This window comes from Dendrobates tinctorius, unplaced genomic scaffold, assembly GCF_039654945.1.
Source record: "Dendrobates tinctorius isolate UK_male_01 unplaced genomic scaffold, ASM3965494v1 ptg000011l, whole genome shotgun sequence".
Lineage (NCBI taxonomy): Eukaryota > Metazoa > Chordata > Amphibia > Anura > Dendrobatidae > Dendrobates > Dendrobates tinctorius.
In genome coordinates this window covers 25,219,606-25,239,376 of record NW_027361679.1, presented here as the reverse complement: position 1 = coordinate 25,239,376, position 19,771 = coordinate 25,219,606, and the positions used below count along the sequence as shown (strand labels likewise).

General features: G+C 42.9%; 1 protein-coding gene across 2 annotated transcripts in view; it reads left to right on the top strand.

Annotated features, from left to right (window-relative positions):
* Positions 1-19,771, top strand: part of HERC3 (HECT and RLD domain containing E3 ubiquitin protein ligase 3) — a 123,347-nt gene that overhangs the window by 100,549 nt on the left and 3,027 nt on the right. For both annotated transcript variants that reach the window (XM_073590293.1, XM_073590300.1), the window contains exons 21-24: positions 17,150-17,216; positions 18,135-18,217; positions 18,760-18,943; positions 19,533-19,635. In XM_073590293.1, the coding sequence (XP_073446394.1) occupies positions 17,150-17,216; positions 18,135-18,217; positions 18,760-18,943; positions 19,533-19,635 (437 nt within the window). The remainder of the gene's footprint in view (positions 1-17,149; positions 17,217-18,134; positions 18,218-18,759; positions 18,944-19,532; positions 19,636-19,771) is intronic.

Genomic DNA, 19,771 nt, shown 5'->3' with positions numbered 1-19,771 from the left:
AGAGTCCATCCGTTCACCTTTTCTGCGTCGCACAAAGACATGGTGGTTGGAACCAAAGATCTCAAATTTGGACTCATCAGACCAAAGCACAGATTTCCACTGGTCTAATGTCCATTCCTTGTGTTCTCTAGCCCAAACAAATCTCTTCTGCTTGTGGCCTGTCCTTAACAGTGGTTTCCTAGCAGCTATTTTACCATGAAGGCCTGCTGCACAAAGTCTCCTCTTAACAGTTGTTATAGAGATGTGTCTGCTGCTAGAACTCTGTGTGGCATTGACCTGGTCTCTAAACTGAGCTGCTGTTAACCTGCGATTTCTGAGGCTGGTGACTTGGATGAACTTATCCTCCGCAGCAGCGGTGACTCTTGGTCTTCCTTTCCAGGCGGTCCTCATGGTCTTCCTTTCCTGGGGCGGTCCTCATGTGAGCCAGTTTCTTTGTAGCGCTTGATGGTTTTTGCCAATGCACTTGGGGACACTTTCAAAGTTTTCCCAATTTTTCGGACTGACTAACCTTCATTTCTTAAAGTAATGATGGCCACTCGTTTTTCTTTACTTAGCTGCTTTTTTTCTTGCCATAATACAAATTCTAACAGTCTATTCAGTAGGACTATCACCTGTGTATCCACCAGAGTTCTGCACAACACAACTGATGGTCCCAACCTCATTTATAAGGCAAGAAATCCCACTTATTAAACCTGACAGGGCACACCTGTGAAATGAAAACCATTTCCGGTGACTACCTCTTGAAGCTCATCAAGAGAATGCCAAGAGTGTGCAAAGCAGAAATCAAAGCAAAAGGTGGCTACTTTGAAGAACCTAGAATATAAGACATACAGTATTTTCAGTTGTTTCACACTTTTTTGTTAATTTATATAATTCCACATGTGTTAATTCATAGTTTTGATGCCTTCAGAGTGAATCTACAATTTTCATAGTAATGAAAATAAAGAAAACGCTTTGATTGAGAAGGTGTGTCCAAACTTTTGGTCTGTACTGTGTGTATGTATGTATGTGTGTGTGTGTGTGTGTATATATATATGTGTATGTGTGTATATATATATATATATATATATATATATATATATATATATATATATATTAGTATACACACACACTATGACTTATATCGGCTAAGATAAAGCCTAGATCCTCAAGCTACATTCACACTATGGGCGTAGCCAGAATCAAACCTGGGGGGGGGCAGAATCTCATACTGTTCCGCAGAATTTCATACTACACACCTCAGCTGCTGCAGAACCTCATACTTCACACCCCTACACTTGAAAATAAAGCCTGCACCTTAAGAAGATGTGGTGATGAATGCAGTCTATTTATTCCAACTATCAGTTGATGTTACTGAAGACGAGCAATGCCTGTCCTGGGCGTCCTTTTGGGCAGCAATGAGGTGTACCTGACTGGTGCTAAAAAAAAAGTGTTAGTCTGTGTGCTATGCGGCTATCATTCTTTTTGGTACAGATATGATATGGATAGACAGATATGGATAAATGGATATATAGATAGAGCAGATTTCTAATCTGCTTTTGCTATTGAAAACATTATCTATGAGCTCAAAAACCTTTCAGGTGATGCGGTTTTTTAAAAAGCTGATCTGCTTTTGCAACTGAAAAACGTATCCTCAAAAAACGCAGGAAAAACGCTGTGTGTGAATGTAGCCTTAGATCAGGAATAGAATAGCCATTTATAGGACATTTCATAACTTTCCCAAATTCCTATGAAAAAATATTCGGCATATTCTGCATTGAACTACTGTACCCAATTTATTATATATTTTAGGAGTCGGTCCATTTTATACCGACTCCGACTCCACCAAAATGAGCTCCAACTCCACGACTCCAACTCCGACTCCACAGCCCTGGGGAGAAGGCAATGATGGAGATGGTGGAATGGGCAATAATGGGGATGAGGGGAGGGTGAAATAAATGATGGGGTGGGGGAGAGGACAATAATGGAATGCGGGGGGAGGAGGACAATGAGGGGTGTGGGGGATAGGGATGGGAGGAGGGGATTTATAAAGGATTTAGGAACAGGGGGAGGTGGAGGAAGATGTTATTACTGTATAGCTTATTATGTCTAACACAGTCCCTTAGTATATAGTTTACTCACTTATGTCTAACACAGTCCCTCAGTATGTAGTGTATTCACTTGTTATGTATAACACCATCCTTAGTTACATGGTTTCCTCTTTTTTTATGTATAACACTGTCCCTTATTACGTAACATACTCTCTAGTTATATATGATGCCGTCCCTTATATAGTTTCCTCTGCTGTTATGTACAGTGCTGTCTCTTACATACATGGTGTATTCTTGTTGTTTTTGTTGTTCACAGCGCACTCTTTTATTACATAGCCCCCTCTCTTGTTAGATATAAAATGACAGCTGTTGGAGGAGCTGGTGACTGACTACCAGTCCATCAGCTCCTCCATTAGAAAAGCTTTCCCAGGCCCCATCAGCCATCATTGCATTATACAGCTAACAAGATAGGACGGTATGCAATAAAAAAAACAGGGCTCTATATAATCCAATATGTAAGGGACGGTGCTGTACATGACGAGAGGGCACTGTATAATAAGGGACTGCAATATACATAATAAAAGAGACTATGTAATATATATGTGTGTGTATATGTATATGTGTGTATGTATGTATATATATATATATATATATATATATATATATATATACATACACACACATTGTTTGTACGTGTGTGTGTCAAATCAACGTAGAAGAAACAGCTGATCGGCACCATCAAATAGCTCACACCTCCGAAACTACTTAAATGTGCAGGAGCTGCAGCCGACAAATAACCCAAAACACGCAGGTGCTCATTCATAGAAAAAAAATGTCCATAATGCAAAACACAAGAATTGAAAGGCGCTCACCGGGTGAAATGTACAAGGCTTTATTAGGAAATCTTCAACGGGAGAATGGTAGCTAAAATACAGGAGCAACGACGATCGTTTCACGCAAGATGCGCTTCCACAGGTGAGGTGTGTGTGTGTGTGTGTGTGTTTGTGTGTATACAGTTGTGGCCAAAAGTATTGACACCCCTGCAATTCTGTCAGATAATACTCAGTTTCTTCCTGAAAATGATTGCAAACACAAATTCTTTGGTATTATCTTCATTTAATTTGTCTTAAATTAAAAAACACAAAAGAGAATGAAGCAAAAAGCAAAACATTGATCATTTCACACAAAACTCCAAAAATGGGCCAGACAAAAGTATTGGCACCCTCAGCCTAATACTTGGTTGCACAACCTTTAGCCAAAATAACTGCGACCAACCGCTTCCGGTAACCATCAATGAGTTTCTTACAATGCTCTGCTGGAATTTTAGACCATTCTTCTTTGGCAAACTGCTCCAGGTCCCTGATATTTGAAGGGTGCCTTCTCCAAACTGCCATTTTTAGATCTCTTCACAGGTGTTCTATGGGATTCAGGTCTGGACTCATTGCTGGCCACCTTAGAAGTCTCCAGTGCTTTCTTTCAAACCATTTTCTAGTGCTTTTTGAAGTGTGTTTTTGGTTATTGTCCTGCTGAAAGACCCATGACCTCTGAGGGAGACCCAGCTTTCTCACACTGGGCCCTTCATTATGCTGCAAAATTTGTTGGTAGTCTTCAGACTTCATAATGCCATGCACACGGTCAAGCAGTCCAGTGCCAGAGGCAGCAAAGCAACCCCAAAACATCAGGGAACCTCCGCCATGTTTGACTGTAGGGACTGTGTTCTTTTCTTTGAATGCCTCTTTTTTTTTTTCTCCTGTAAACTCTTATGTTGATGCCTTTGCCCAAAAAGCTCTACTTTTGTCTCATCTGACCAGAGAACATTCTTCCAAAACGTTTTAGGCTTTTTCAGGTAAGTTTTGGCAAACTCCAGCCTGGCTTTTTTATGTCTCGGGGTAAGAAGTGGGGTCTTCCTGGGTCTCCTACCATACAGTCCCTTTTCATTCAGACGCCGACGGATAGTACGGGTTGACACTGTTGTACCCTCGGACTGCAGGGCAGCTTGAACTTGTTTGGATGTTAGTCGAGGTTTTTTATCCAACATCCGCACAATCTTGCGTTGAAATCTCTTGTCAATTTTTCTTTTCCGTCCACATCTAGGGAGGTTAGCCACAGTGCCATGGGCTTTAAACTTCTTGATGACACTGCGCACGGTAGACACAGGAACATTCAGGTCTTTGGAGATAGACTTGTAGTCTTGAGATTGCTCATGCTTCCTCACAATTTGGTTTCTCAAGTCCTCAGACAGTTCTTTGGTCTTCTTTCTTTTCTCCATGCTCAATGTGGTACACACAAGGACACAGGACAGAGGTTGAGTCAACTTTAATCCATGTCAACTGGCTGCAAGTGTGATTTAGTTATTGCCAACACCTGTTAGGTGCCACAGGTAAGTTACAGGTGCTGTTAATTACACACATTAGAGAAGCGTCACATGATTTTTCGAACAGTGCCAATACTTTTGTCCACCCTCTTTTTTTATGTTTGGTGTGGAATTATATCCAATTTGGCTTTAGGACAATTCTCTTTGTGTTTTTTCACTTAAGACAAATTAAATGAAGATAATACCAAAGAATTTGTGTTTGCAATCATTTTCAGGAAGAAACTGAGTATTATCTGACAGAATTGCAGGGGTGTCAATACTTTTGGCCACAACTGTGTGTGTGTGTGTGTGTGTGTGTGTGTGTGTGTGTATATATATATATATATATATATATATATATATATATATATATATGTCATATGTTAAAGTTTGGGCACCCCTATTAATGTTAACCTTTTTTTCTTTATAACAATTTTGGTTTTTGCAACAGCTATTTCAGTTTCATATATCTAATAACTGATGGACTCAGTTATATTGATGGATTCAAATGAGGTTTATTGTACTAACAGAAAATGTGCAATCTGCATTTAAACAAAATTTGACCGGTGCAAAAGTATGGGCACCTCAACATAAAAGTGACATTAATATTTCGTAGATCCTCCTTTTGCAAAAATAACAGCCTCTAGTCGCTTCCTGTGGCTATTAATGAGTACCTGGATGAAGGTATTTGTGACCATTCCTGTTTACAAAACAATTCCAGTTCTGTTAAGATTGATGGTCGCCGAGCATGGACAGCCCGCTTCAAATCATCCCACAGATGTTCAATGATATTCAGGTCTGGGGACTGGGATTGCCATTCCAGAACATTGTAATTGTTCCTCTGCATGAATGCCTGAGTAGATTTGGAGTGGTGTTTTGGATCATTGCCTTGCTGAAATATCCATCCCCTGCGTAACTTCAACTTCGTCACTGATTCTTGCACATTATTGTCAAGAATCTGCTGATACTGAGTTGAATCCATGCGACTCTCAACTTTAACAAGATTCCCGGTGCCGGCATTGGCCACACAGCCCCAAAGCATGATGGAACCTCCACCAAATTTTACTGTGGGTAGCAAGTGTTTTTCTTGGAATGCTGTGGTTTTTTAGCCTCCATGCATAACGCCTTTTTGTATGACCAAACAACTCAATCTTTGTTTCATCAGTCCACAGGACCTTCTTCCAAAATGTAACTGGCTTGTCCAAATGTGCTGTTGCATACCTCAGGCGACTGTTTGTGGCGTGCTTGCAGAAACGGCTTCTTTCGCATCACTCTCCCATACAGCTTCTCCTTGTGCAAAGTGCGCTGTATTGTTGACCGATGCACAGTGACACCATCTGCAGCAAGATGATGCTGCAGGTCTTTGGAGGTGGTCTGTGGATTGTCCTTGACTGTTCTCAGCATTCTTCTTCTCTGCCTTTCTGATATTTTTCTTGGCCTGCCACTTCTGGGCTTAACAAGAACTGTACCTGTGTTCTTCCATTTCCTTACTATGTTCCTCACAGTGGAAACTGACAGGTTAAATCTCTGAGATGACTTTTTATATCCTTCCCCTGAAAAGCTATGTTGAATAATATTTGTTTTCAGATCATTTGAGAGTTGTTTTGAGGAGCCCATGATGCCACTCTTCATAGGAGAATCAAATAGGAGAACTACTTGCAAGTGGCCACCTTAAATACCTTTTCTCATGATTTGATACACCAGGCTATGAAGTTCAAAGCTCAATGAGGTTACAAAACCAATTTAGTGCTTCAGGAAATCAGTAAAAAGTAGTTAGGAGTGTTCAAATCAAGAAAATGATAAGGGTGCCCATACTTTTTCACCGATCAAATTTTGTTTAAATGCAGATTGCACATTTTCTGTTAGTACAATAAACCTCCTTTGAAGCCAGAAATATAACTGAGTCCATCAGTTATTAGATATATGAAACTGAAATAGCTGTTGCAAAAACCAAAATTGTTATAAAGAAAAAAGGTTAACATTAATAGGGGTGCCCAAACTTTAACATATGACTGTATGTACAGAATATTAGTTAAGTACCGTACATACTTGATCGTATTTGAATTACTATTATCGATCACTTTCTGCCTCCATGAATCAATCGTCTCATCATTTATCAGACTGGTGTAATTCCAGTTCTTCCAAGAGCGGAAATCAACTGCAGGTTCAGGGCCCTTGAAGACAATGATAATAGAACATTTTACACAATTTCCAGAAACTAATGATTTGTTTGCACCTCAAAAGTTAAAGTTAATAAGCTGGAAGACTCACGATGACACTGATATGTTGCAACCGCAGCAATGTCTACTACATAGGAAACGGAAGTATGATTTCTTTGCGGTGGGTTCATTAATAAGGTGTGCTCTCGTAAAGGGAAAAAAGACTCAACACAAGTATGATATATTTGTAAAGATAAGGAGGGCACCGCTGGCAGTAAATACGGGGATACACCAATAGTCAGTATAAGTAAATACTTTTGCACCGGTCAAATTTTGTTTAAATGCAGATTGCACATTTTCTGTTAGTACAATAAACCTCATTTGAATCCAGAAATATAACTGAGTCCATAAGTTATTAGATATATGAAACTGAAATAGCTGTTGCAAAAACCAAAATTGTTATAAGGAAAAAAGGCTAACATTAATAGGGGTGCCCAAAAATTAACATATGACTGTGTGTGTACGTATATGTATGTATACACACACACACACGGAGAGAGAAATAGGGTCCCCGATTTCCCCCGATACCTCCCGGTGGTCCTCGGGCCCTCCTGTATCCTCCAGTGGGCGCCGCCATCTTCGTCCCACCGAATCTGCTCACCTGCAGATTCCATTCATTCAATGTACATTTTATCACTGCGATTAGTGTTTATCACAGTGATCAAAATAAAAATATAGTAAATAACCCCCCCCTTTATCACCCTCTTAGTTGGGGAAATATAATAAAGAAACTGTATTTATTTTCATTTTTCCATTAGGGTTAGGGTTGGAGCTAGAATTGAGGGGTTTACACTATTTAGGCTCATCAGGAGCTCTCCAAACGCAACATGGGGCCACCATTGATTCCAGACAATTTTACGTTCAACAAGTCAAATGGTGCTCCCTCCCTTCCGAGCCCAGACGTGCGCCCAAACAGTGGTTTACCCCAACATATGGGGCATCAGCATACTCAGGACAAATTGCACACCAACTTTGGGGGTCCAATTTCTCCTGTTACCCTTGGGAAAATGAAAAAATTGGGGGCTAAAAAATCATTTTTGAGGGAAAAAAAATGATTTTTTTTTATTTTCACGGCTCTGCATTATAAACTTCTGTGAAGCACTTGGGGGTTCAAGGTGCTCACCACACATCTAGATAAGTTCCTTGGGAGGTCTAGTTTCCAAAATGGTGTCACTTGTGTGGGGTTTTCACTGTTTAGGCACATCAGGGACTCTCCAAACGCGACATGGCGTCCAATCTCAATTCCAGCCAATTCTGCATTGAAAAAGTCAAATGGTGCTCCTTCCCTTGCGAGCTCTGCCATGTGCCCAAACAGTGGTGTACCCCATCATATGGGGTATGGGTGTACTCAGGACAAATTGCTCACCAACTTTGGGGGTCCAATTTCTCCTGTTACCCTTGTACAAATAAAAATTTGGGGGCGAAAAGATAATTTTTGATTTTTTTTATTTTCACGGCTCTGCGTTATATACTTCTGTGAAGCACTTGGGGGTTCAAGGTGCTCACCACACATCTAGATAAGTTCCCTGGTGGGGTCTAGTTTCCAAAATGGGGTCACTTGTTGGGGGTTTCCACTGTTTAGGCACATCAGGGGCGCTCCAAATGCAACATGGCGTCTGATCTCAATTCCAGCCAATTCTGCTTTAAAAAACAGTCAAACGGCACTCCTTCCCTTGCGAGCTCGGCCGTGCGCCCAAAAAGTGGTTTAGCCCCACATATGGGGTATCGGCGTATTCAGGAGAAATTGCACAACAAATTTTGTGGTTAATTTTCTCTTTTAACAGTTGTGAAAATAAAAAAAATTGGTTCTGAAGTAAATTTTTTTTGCAAAAAAGTTAATTTTTTCCTTCCACATTGCTTCAGTTCCTGTGAAGCACATAAAGGGATAATACACTTCTTGAATGTAGTTTTGAACACCTTGAGGGGTCCAGTGTTTAGAATGGTGTCACTTTTGGCTATTTTCTGTCATACACGCCTCAAAGTGACTTTAATTATGATGTGATCCCTAAAAAAAAATGGTTTAGTAAATTTTGTTGTAAAAATGAGAAATCGCTGGTCAACTTTTAACCCTTATAACTTTCTAATAAAAAAATTTTTGTTTCCAAAGTTGCGCTGATGTAAAGTAGACATGTGGGAAATGTTATTTATTAAGAAACTTGTGTGACATATCTCTCTGATTTAAGGGCATAAAAATTTAAAGTTTGAAAATTGCAAAATTTAATTTTTTTTTTGCCATAATTCAGTTTTTTTCATAAATAAACAAGACTTATCAAAGAAATTTCTCTATCGCTTCATTGGGGGACACAGGAAACCATGGGTGTATGCTGCTGCCACTAGGAGACTGAACATAAAACATAACTTTTAATAATTAATGTAAAAGCTACCAAAGATAGTAGTGCAAGTAAATCACTAGATCAAATGCCACAGATCATAATGGGGGTAACTGTATAAGTCTCTGTAACAGATTACTACCAATATATACATATGGCTATTCCAAGTCCAAAAATTTGAAGAGATTGGACCAAAAAGATACTTGGACTAAATCAATGAAAAAAAGGCCAAGTAAAAAATGAACAGTTTCCTTATCAAAGGAACTAAAAAGATCTCTACCCTGTAAAGGTTATCAAGGAATATGCCTATTCATGTATATAACAAAGACATCAAAATAATAAGGCCATCAACATAATGTGAAAAGGAAAGATCTCACCACATGAAGATGGAGGATGTCCAGGATCAGATGTCCCATCAGAGTCATATCAGGTCAGGAAGAAAAGGGGGTTCACCCTATACAAGCCCTGTTTGAGCTACAAATTCTGACACCCATGACTCCCGCCCTAACAAGGGCAGTCCACATCTAATCCCTATGAACCATAGCCCTACAAAGTCCCTGTGCATCCCGACGCGTTTCGTCACTTAATGACTCTTCAGGGGACCTATTAGCACAAATTGGGCATCATCACAGAGTATACAGGCTGCCTCCTAAGATGACAATGGAGTCTTTTACATTAATTATTAAAAGTTATGTTTTATGTTATTTCTCTATTGCTGATTTGCTACTCTGTATCGTGAGAATTTGTGGGTGTTGAATCCACTTTTTTGCTGTATTCCACTAGGAGACTGACACTATGCAGAAAAAAAGTTAGGTCCTCCTCCGCAGTGTACACCCCACCGATAGGAAGTAGGATGTTCAGTTTAGCTTAGTGTCAGTAGGAGGTGGACACAGGTCTTTCAATAGACCCTTATCTCCCTCAATGTGCGTCGTTCCTTTTCAGATACCAGGAGGGATACAGTGTGAAAGGTCACAGCTGTACTCCCACAAAGAGACTGAGTACGGCGTGTACTGCCACCCCGTATCCTCATACGTCTAGCTGGCAGGACCCAAACCCCTAGCACAGAAGCGTGCTTAGGTGATCCAGACCTGGTCCTGGCCCTTCGTCTCCCACCTACTCACCCACCAGAGCCTGTTAGTTGGATGAGATGTGACGTCCTGCAACATGTTTCCGGACGTCTGACACGACAGGGAGAAGAGGTAAACATCGCATAAGAAGATGGGTAAAGAAGAGATAACCCCTAGGTTTCAGTAGTTTAGGCCCGGCTTAGATCGGGCCGAGTCCTCCCCTCTCCCTGGCCTCTCTCCTGCCGCACATGTGGGGAGCTCATTCCCTGCCGAGGTCTGCAAAGCCCTCACCACCGCTCGCTGAGTGCTGTGTGTTTCAGGCTTCCCCCAGCTAGTACGCTATTCAGCAGAATAGGCGAAGGTGGGCAGCAGCCTGCTCTCCTCAGCGCGAGTCTCCCGCCCCCCCGCTTTCCCCCCCCCGCACCCAACTACCTTTCTGGTAGGATCCAGGTGATAATTCCAGATTTTTTCCGGCCTCCGCACCGCCCCCCCTTCGTCGGCGGTCTCCTGGGTCTAATCTAGGCCACGGCTTCAATTGCGGCCTAGTCCTCGGTAGCCCCGCCCCCGTCCTCTCGTTTCGGGGGGCTTTTTTCCTGCCTGTCTTCCCCCAGCCGCTCCCTGCACCCAGTGCGCCCTCCGTCCGGCCTCCATTGCGGCGCAGAGAGAATATCCTTCGCCGCCATCTTTCTGTCCCCAGAGCTGATGGTTGGCTCCGCCCCCGTTCAGGCTGTGCAGAGTGGAGTTGTGCACAGCGTGCCCTTTTCTAAGGCGGGTAGGTGGGGGCCCTGAGCGGCCATATTGGTGTGAACACACCGGTAATGACTGTCCTGCCTGCGGGCACCGTGGTCCTCGTCACCGCTCAGTTTTGCTCCTCTTCTCTCACTTGCAAAATGAGATGTCTTCCTGGACCTCGGCATCCTCCCTGCGTCAGCATCCAACACAGCGGTCGTATTCTCCCAGCTTGGGACACGGTTAGTGCCTTCACCGGACAGGACCAGCTGCTAACTGCCTATCTCCCCTCAGCCGAATCAGATACAATGCGGAGTATAAGCCCCTCATAGTAAAATTAAGGAGGGCGATACTTTCCGCAGGTCCAGTGATGGAGCAGAGGATCCATCTTAGCTATTGCGTCTCATGTGAAATGCGCTATAGTCGTACAGTCCCTGGAGCAGTACAGTCTCTAACGTAATGGTTTTCTGGAGCCGTGCAGAGTCTGAAGTAATTGTACTCTAGAACTGTACAGTCACTGACGTAATAGTACTCTAGAATCGTGTATTTTCCTGGCGTAATTGTAATCTTCTGCCGCACAGTCTCTAGTGCATCAGTATGTCTGGCATAGCACACACAGGCTTGGAGAGCCACGCTGCTTTCTTCGGTGTTTGCCGCATGGCGTTGGCCTGGTAGGAGGTTTCACTCGCACGTTTTTTTTTTCAACGGCGTTCTGATTTCGTCACACGGCTGTTATGTTTTCGGCCACTGCAGATATGTGCCTTGATTTCAGCAGAGCAACACTCAACCATTGCTTCACACATAAAGGTGCTGGAGCCCTGGCATATCATCTGCTCCCATATCTACTGCTCACAGGCACTCGCCCTTCCTTTTTTTTCTACAGCCCCCTCCGGACGCTGGCTTCATACTGCTCTAAGCAGAATAATGTGCGGCTTCTATCTCTTCACGTCTGCAGTATTTGGGTCGGTCTTCCAGCTGGATAGAAGTTTGTGTTACCTGGCAATTGTCTACTGTGGTTCAATGGATAAAGAAGCTGACCACAACTCGCTGGTCCAGAGGTTCGAACCATAGCACACAACAGACAGCACAGTTAATCTTTCTGATCCCAGGCCTAATGTTCTACCGTCAGAAGAATTGACTGGTCTGAATCTACTTTACTACAGTCTTCGTAGTACGGCTTACTACACGTGAAGCCATTATTCTGCCTAATGTCGTCAGGTATCCAGACCTAGACCGCAACACAGAAGCCATTATTCTGCCTAATGCCGTCAGGTATCCTGACCTGGACTGCACCGCAGCATAGAAATGGCTGTCTCCTATACCCTTCTCCGGGTTCTCTCCGCGCTGATTTGTTCACAGGATACTTAGAGCTGATGGCAGCTGTGCTATATCCGCTATACAGGCTTCAGAAGCACCACCTTCCAGGTACAGTAGTTCAAACGGCCGTATTACTGTGGAGACGTGTCTGGGGTTGCCTGCTTCAGTGGTACTGGTGTCCTGTACTGTATTCAGGTGAGTTGACGCTCTCGCCTTCAGGTTCCTCGTGTTCTATTGCAGCGGTATTCTATCCCTTATCGAGCACTTGGATATGCCTCTACCAGACATGTTTAGTCAATACATGCCATCTTTCTGGTGACTCAAACGTACCCGAGGTCCATCTACTACACCGGTCCGGCTCTACTGTCCCATTTTCAGGTGAGTCAGGAGTGTCCTCTTTCGCGTTCATCTGGGTCTTTTACAGCTTTTGCCTAAGCTCCCGTGTAATCACCTCTCGTGGTGAGGTGCCGGCATTTATTGCTCCTGACGTGCTGCAGCTGCGGTTACAGGCCGCGTCCAGGTGAGTCAAACACACCTTTCAGATGCATATTTCATTGTTAATAACATCTGTGGTTTGTTAACAGTTAAACGTAGGCACTACCATGTCCAAACGGAGCGGATCTTTGTACCACAGAGCGGATCTCGGTAGCAACATAACTTGATTCTCCACCCTCAGGTGGGTCATACACTCTCGTGTCAGGTGCGGATGGTCGCTGTTTTACTGCGGCATGTTCTGGACCCTATGTGCGAGTTGCCCCACAGGAGTTTTTTGCCACACCACCTGATCAATTTACAGTACTGTCCGCAGGCTATCTTTACTGCAGGCGTTGCGTCTATCTTTAATGTTTGGCCAATAGTAGAGTTCTAGTCTGTCCTAAGGGCCTTCGAGCTACCACAATGGCTAAGCTTCTTATATGTCGGAACTTATTCATTCTTGCAGACGCCGGGTAAAGCCTCCAGCAGCTCAGACAGGTAACTTCTGACCATGACTGGAAAATGTCTCCCACCCCAGACAAGAGTGGAATCTGACTCTGCGCAAGCATCGACCAGAGTAGAAAGCTGCTCCAGTCTGGGATCCAAGGATGAGTCTGGTGATAACGCGTTTCTTCCTTCAGCTAGAATTGTATCTTTTTCCTGTTATCCTCGGGCGTGTTGTCTTAGACTTTGGTAAGCGGGTCTACTCACCGCAATCCCCTCCCTGCTCCAAAGGGTCCAGGATGGATTTGGTCGTTTACATCGTCATACGGATTGACCTGCCTTTCGTCAGCCTAGTTGTCTTCTGGGGTATATTTTATCTACCTAGAGCCAACTTTCCTTACAGTTGACATAGTCCATGTTTTGCATGGACTTTCCTTGCTCGACTAATCTCTTTTCTAAGTCCGGCTGGACTATTTTTTCCATATCCACCCTCATCCCTGTATGATGGGTTTATCTTCCCTTTGATCTCAAAAGTAATCCAGTAGCCTTCGTTCTACCTGCCTAGTCGAGCAATCAGTTGTCTCTTCATAGCCATCCTGAGCCTACGTCGCGACGATGAGATCCAGGTTATCCCCAGGTGCCCTTCAGTATGTTTCCAGTGTTCGACTCTTAGGAGGTTCCCAGTGGCCTGCTCTCAGGTCCTGTCATTTTCTCACAGAACGGACTTCAGCCGTTTCCATACAAGGGGTGCCTCGGTATATCTCTTTTCTCCAGAGCGCTTCGCAAATTGGACTACTTCTGTGGCTACGAACCCTCCGGTTCCAAGTTTTCCACCACTGTGGTCCTTCCTCTCACAGAAGTGCATCCCTCAGGGATGCCAACGGCAAATTCACACAGTAGTTGGCAAAATTCTATAGCCGCGTGGCCTAGCTTGCTCATCAGAGCATTCTTTCTGGACACGGGAAGATTTGACCGTCCTCACCGTCAAAATAATTTTTCTTGCATGAAGGCATGGGTTTTCACCTATCGTTCCTATCTAAGGTTCCATTTGGCTTTCGGTTTCACAAGTGAAATTATCCCCAAAGTCCCTCACCAACTTTCCGTTCTTTCCATGTGGCTCCAATAGGCCAAATCATTGATGAGGTCACCGGAAGGACAAGCGCTCTCCTTCCTCAGGCTAAACCTCGTCATTCTTCAGCGTTTTTTTCTTCAGCGTGATTTTGGTGATCTAGGCTTGAGTCCATACTTGTTTTTCTCAGGAAGAAATTTTTCTTCGTTCAGCATTTGCCTCCTGTGAATGGCATGATTTTCCCTTGTTCCATGAAGCTCTTATCCAGGTCCTGATTTCTTCAGGACTTTGGTGACATCTGCATTTGCAACGGACGGTTTCCTTCTCCTTCCAGTTGGTAGGCTGTCTTTCAGACTCTCAACCACCCCTGGGGACTCACAGAGCCTGTAGCAGCCGTGGTGCACTTCCTGTGGATCATAGGTCCACTCTCCATCATTCTGAATTCCCTTTCTTTCGTCCGCCTCGGACTTTTACTTTGTGACACTCTCGCATCAGGCTACCTTGCCAACGCAACGGTACTTATCAAGCTCCGGCTTGAAGTGTACAGGTCCTCTGGCCTCCAGGTCAGCGTCTGCTCGCGGAATCGGGTCGGCATTAGTAGGGTTGCTGGCTCAGAATGGACTGCGTTCTTTTGAGTATGACACACTCTGCCCGGGCAGTGTGTGACGTCCTGGCAGTATTCTTTGGGCCTTCGTCTGGCACCTCTGCAGTGCGATGATATGTTCTCCACAGGTCCATGAGGTTTTTTCAGAGCCCATGCCTAGCTTCGGCAAGTGCCGGTCGGGGTAAAAAGACCTCGCAGGTGACGAGGGTGACTTCCTCATCCTTATTGGAGTTGTTTGCTGTTCCTTCCCCTTGGGGACTGCTTTGGGACGTCCCATGGTTTCCTGTGTCCCCCAATGAAGCGATAGAGAAAACAGGATTTTTAGTTGCTTACCGTAAAATCTGTTTCTCTGAGCCTTCATTGGGGGACACAGCACCCTCCCAAGTTGAACAGCTCGGTTACTGCATAATATTACAGTGTGGAATTGTGTTTTCTGTGATTTTTATCTCTTCTACAGATTACTTCTCCTACTGCTTTCTCACTAACTGTACATCCTACTTCCTATCGGTGGGGTGTACACTGCGGAGGAGGAGCTAACTTTTTTTCTGCATAGTGTCAGCCTCCTAGTGGCAGCAGCATACACCCATGGTTTCCTGTGTCCCCCAATGAAGGCTCAGAGAAACAGATTTTACGGTAAGCAACTAAAAATCCTGTTTTTACCACTAACATGAAGTAAAATATGTCACGAAAAAACAATCTCAGAATCAGCGGGATCCATTAAAGCGTTCCAGAGTTATTATAGCCTCATAAAGTGAGAATTGTAAAAATTGGCCTGGTCATTAAGCTGCAAAATGGCTCTGTCACTAAGGAGTTAAATTGCTTGATTTCAACTACAAAGCTCTCCACCATGTGGCACCCCCCTCATTTCTGTTTATCGGCCTACCCGCTAGTTACGCTCCACAAGCGTCTTTCGACTAACATGCGTACCTCCCACTCTAGGGTCCAAGACTTCTCCCGAATTGTCCCAATTCTTTGAAATGCTCTACCCCAAGAAATTAGTTGTTGTTTTTAATTTTTTCTATAAAAAGCCCAGTCACTATTGATCTTAACATAGTTTTCAATCAAACTCCACCGCACACAAAAGCACAGCAATTATTGGCTGGTGACTAGCTCATGCAGCCTTTATCTATCCCCCATTCCCTCAAGATGGCTGGACCATCATTGTAAATAAGCCACTGTACTTTGTCTCTCCCCCACCTCATTGTAGAGTGTAAGCTCTTTCGGGCAGGGTCATCATTATCTTTGCTTTAATTATTGTATTATCTTTAACTTTATTACTTATGACTGCTGTATATGAACCTCTGAATTGTAAAGTGCTGCAGAATATGTTGGCGCCATATAAATAAAGAATATTATTATTAGGCAGTATTTCTTCCAATGATTTTCATTCCCTTTTTATATTCCTTTTCTTGGCACAGTATGTATCTACATTTTTGCTGTAGATAATAGGATTAATATTCACCGCACACGCAAGTGGAATGGCTTGCATAAAGAGTAAATTTTATTGTGATACAAACCATAGGCCAGGGAGCAGATTTACACATGCGATTATAGGTGACGTTTCGACCCTACCAGGGTCTTAATCATATATCGCTGCAAGTCATTCCACTTGAGTGTGCTGTGAATATTAATCCTATTGATTTGGGACCTTGAGTCCATTACACCGGCACCTCAGAATTTCACACAGTGTGCACGCTAATCTAATTATGATGGGGTTAATGTCAGATAAATAGATATGTGGCATACTTTGACATTATGTCCTAGTAAATACTTGCACTCTACAAAGTTTGATTGGAAAATGGTCAATATTTGGCTTTGCAGAACTGAAGTGCACATTTTCTTGGCTGGGTGAGAGGCGTCTGACTAGTATCCAAGGGTAACTTTCTCCTTGTGGAGAGTTACATGTCAAGCCGGGCATGCCAAGGTGAGGAGACTTTTAAGCTTTGCAATGCTAAAAGTCTCCTCACCTTGGAATGTCAGGCTTGACATCTCACTCTCCGCAAGAAGAAATGTTACTCCTTGGATCCTGGTCAGATGCCTCTGACCCAGCCAAACCAAATCTCGCACTTGACACTGACGAGGGGCAGTACCCTTAAACAGTGTCTGCAAATTGAGATAGTGGTTCAGCTTTTATCCTATGTCATGTGGCAAGGCTTGTTAAATGGTCAACATTGACTTTTAGAATTTCCACTTCCAAGGTGGCACTAGTGTTCTAATCCTCTTCCTATCTGAAGAGACAATGTGCATATTCTGATTTATTGAAATATATGTTAAAAAAAAATTGTGCACCATTATCGCTCACATTTTTCATTTGTACGTGATACAAGAGAGATATAATGGATAAGAGGAAAAGATGAACAAAGGTATTGCTTGATGTCTTTTAGTTTTTTGCAGATTTCATATACGTACTTTGTGCTGTTATATTAAGTAAATCTGTCTATTTCCCAGCAACCATCATTTTTATTTTATTCTTAATACATGGCATTTTTGTAACTTTTCATTTATATTTCTAGGAGTCTTCAAGAACTGTTAGACTACCCTGAAGATGATGTTGAGGAGACGTTCTGCCTTAATTTTACAGTAAGGAGACACAATTTTTAATTTTGCTAATCTGTATATTGTAGATACTTATGTAATTTACCAAAGTAATATTTTGACACCTACCATATTTTTCAGACCATAAGAAGCACCACAAATTTTCAGAAGGAAAATGGGGAAAATAAATTAATCATCAAATGGGGGTCCGTCTTAGTCGTAAATTCAGCTTACTCTGGGGGGCATCAGAAGCAAGGGGGGTGTTAGCTGGTCCGGCATTGATGTAACCCAGACTGGTGCGGCATTGCTTGATGGTGTGGGGACTCCACTGACATTTTGTGAAAGCCCGGAGCCCCCCGCACATCTATTGCTGCAATGCGGTGGTCTCCGGGAAATTCGATCCCAAGGCTGATGCTGAAGGCTCGGTGGTGCAGGCGCTTCAACAAAATTTTGTGAAAACCCAGAGCCTGCACATTAAAATTGCCTCAATGCTGTGGCCTCCGGGAAAATGGCCGCCGGAGGAGGCGCATGCACAGATTGAGATCTCGGGGGGTAAAAAAACTGCGTCTTATAGTCTGAAAAATACGGTACATGATTTGCAGAAAATTTGTATACACTAATTGAGTGAAAATTAAATTGTATCAAAATGTAGGGATAGATTTAAACCACTTTCCATAAACTGCGTGCCCAAATGTGCCGAGATTCCTCTTGAGTTTAGGGGATTTTGGTCATTTCAGTGTAAAATTCTGACCTATAATAGTGAAAACTTATTGACAAAAACTTCTGCCCTGAAAAGATCAGTGTTGTTGTTTCTCAGTATGTTATTGTATATCCACGACTAAGCAAGCAAGCATGCACCCACCTCTGATTTTTTTGGAAGTTGGATTTCCTTTTATTTGGGGATTCGCAAGGGTTTTCCTTTTGTCACATTCTTGTCTCTTTTTGAATGAAATGTGTCTACAGATCTGTAGGGAAAGTTATGGGCTGACTGAAATGAAACCCTTGGTGCCTGAAGGAGACCAGAAAACTGTGAATAAAGCGAACAGGTATGTCATCTGACCAGTGCAGTTAGCCGGTTCCTGCTTATAAACAAGCTCCAATGGACCATTTAATGGCGCATTCACACAGGCGAACATAAGACCTTGGAACAGAACCAATTGTCATTACGATCATTCTGCTCTCATACTGCATGGCTGTTGTCAGCAGCACTTCCCCTGTTTACATGAACATAGGTCTCGGAGAAATGTCTAAAAACAGCCACTTACACTCGTCGTCTGGCACAAACACACTATAGATCTCATATGCTGTTGGTTATTTTTAAAAATCTAGTTTAACGGTCAATTAAACCCCTAAAGAAACCACCACTTTGGGCTTTTACTCAGATGTGTGAGCACTCTTCTTAACTAGATGCCCGTTAAGTTGCATTTATTCAGGACCCTTTCTATCAGGGAATTGAACATGGAGGTGATGTAGATTGAAATCAAAGTAAAGTGAAACACAGAAGACCTTACTAGCTCTGTGCAAGAGATTATCAGAAAGAGATAATATTCATGGATTGGTTATGAATTTTACAATTTACATCTTGTAGGAAAGAATTTGTTGATGCTTACATTGACTATGTCTTCAATCAGTCGGTACAAGAATGGTATGAGGCATTCTCCACCGGATTTCTAAAAGTTTGTGGTGGCAAAGTGTTAGAGCTTTTTCAGCCATCTGAACTCAGAGCCATGGTCGTTGGCAGCACAAACTATAACTGGCAGGAGCTGGAAGAGGTGAGACTGACGACTGTGGTGATGATGACTGACCACATGTCCGGCTTGCAATACGAATAGATAAAATAAAGGGTGTGCTAAGGTGACCACACATGAAAAGTAACTGACTTTGACATCTCTTGACCATCTATAGTTGGAACGATATGCCTGGCATGTTGCAGTCCAACACGTAGGATCCTGGTTTCCCCTGACATCTTCTGTTGGGGGTGGTCAGAAGAATCCTATAAGTAGATGGTTGTCTGGTAGCGGTGAAATAGGTCGGCACTGACAAGTTCTAATGCGCAGCCAACTTTAGGGGGGCAGTCAGAAGATGACCTTGGGTCATTAGGAGTGAAGAAGGTACAATATATCCTCTTAAGACCTCTTACTAGGGTAAATGTGTGGTGAGCCTTTTAGTTTCATAGTTTTTAAGGTTGAAGGTAGACTGAAGTCTATAGAGTTCACCCTATAGCATAATATACCTTATATTCTCTTTAGTACCTGATAGACAAAATACTAAATTGAACTTAACCTGTCATGGTGATTGTTCATGAATATGCAGTAGGAATTACTGATTTGACTAATAAGACCTTGCATGGATCTTTCATAGAGTGCTGTCTATAAAGGTGAATACTCAGCTGTGCACCCAACTGTGAGGATGTTCTGGGAGACGTTCCATGATTTCCAGCTGGAGAAGAAGAAGAAGTTTCTATGTAAGATATTGTAGTGTATTTGTATGGTTTGATCATTCAGTTGAATGATCAAGAATATTCTAAAGCCAGATGAGTAAGAAAATGTCCTCACGGGTTATTCCTGGGGTAAACATATGCTATAGTTCCCCAGTGCCCT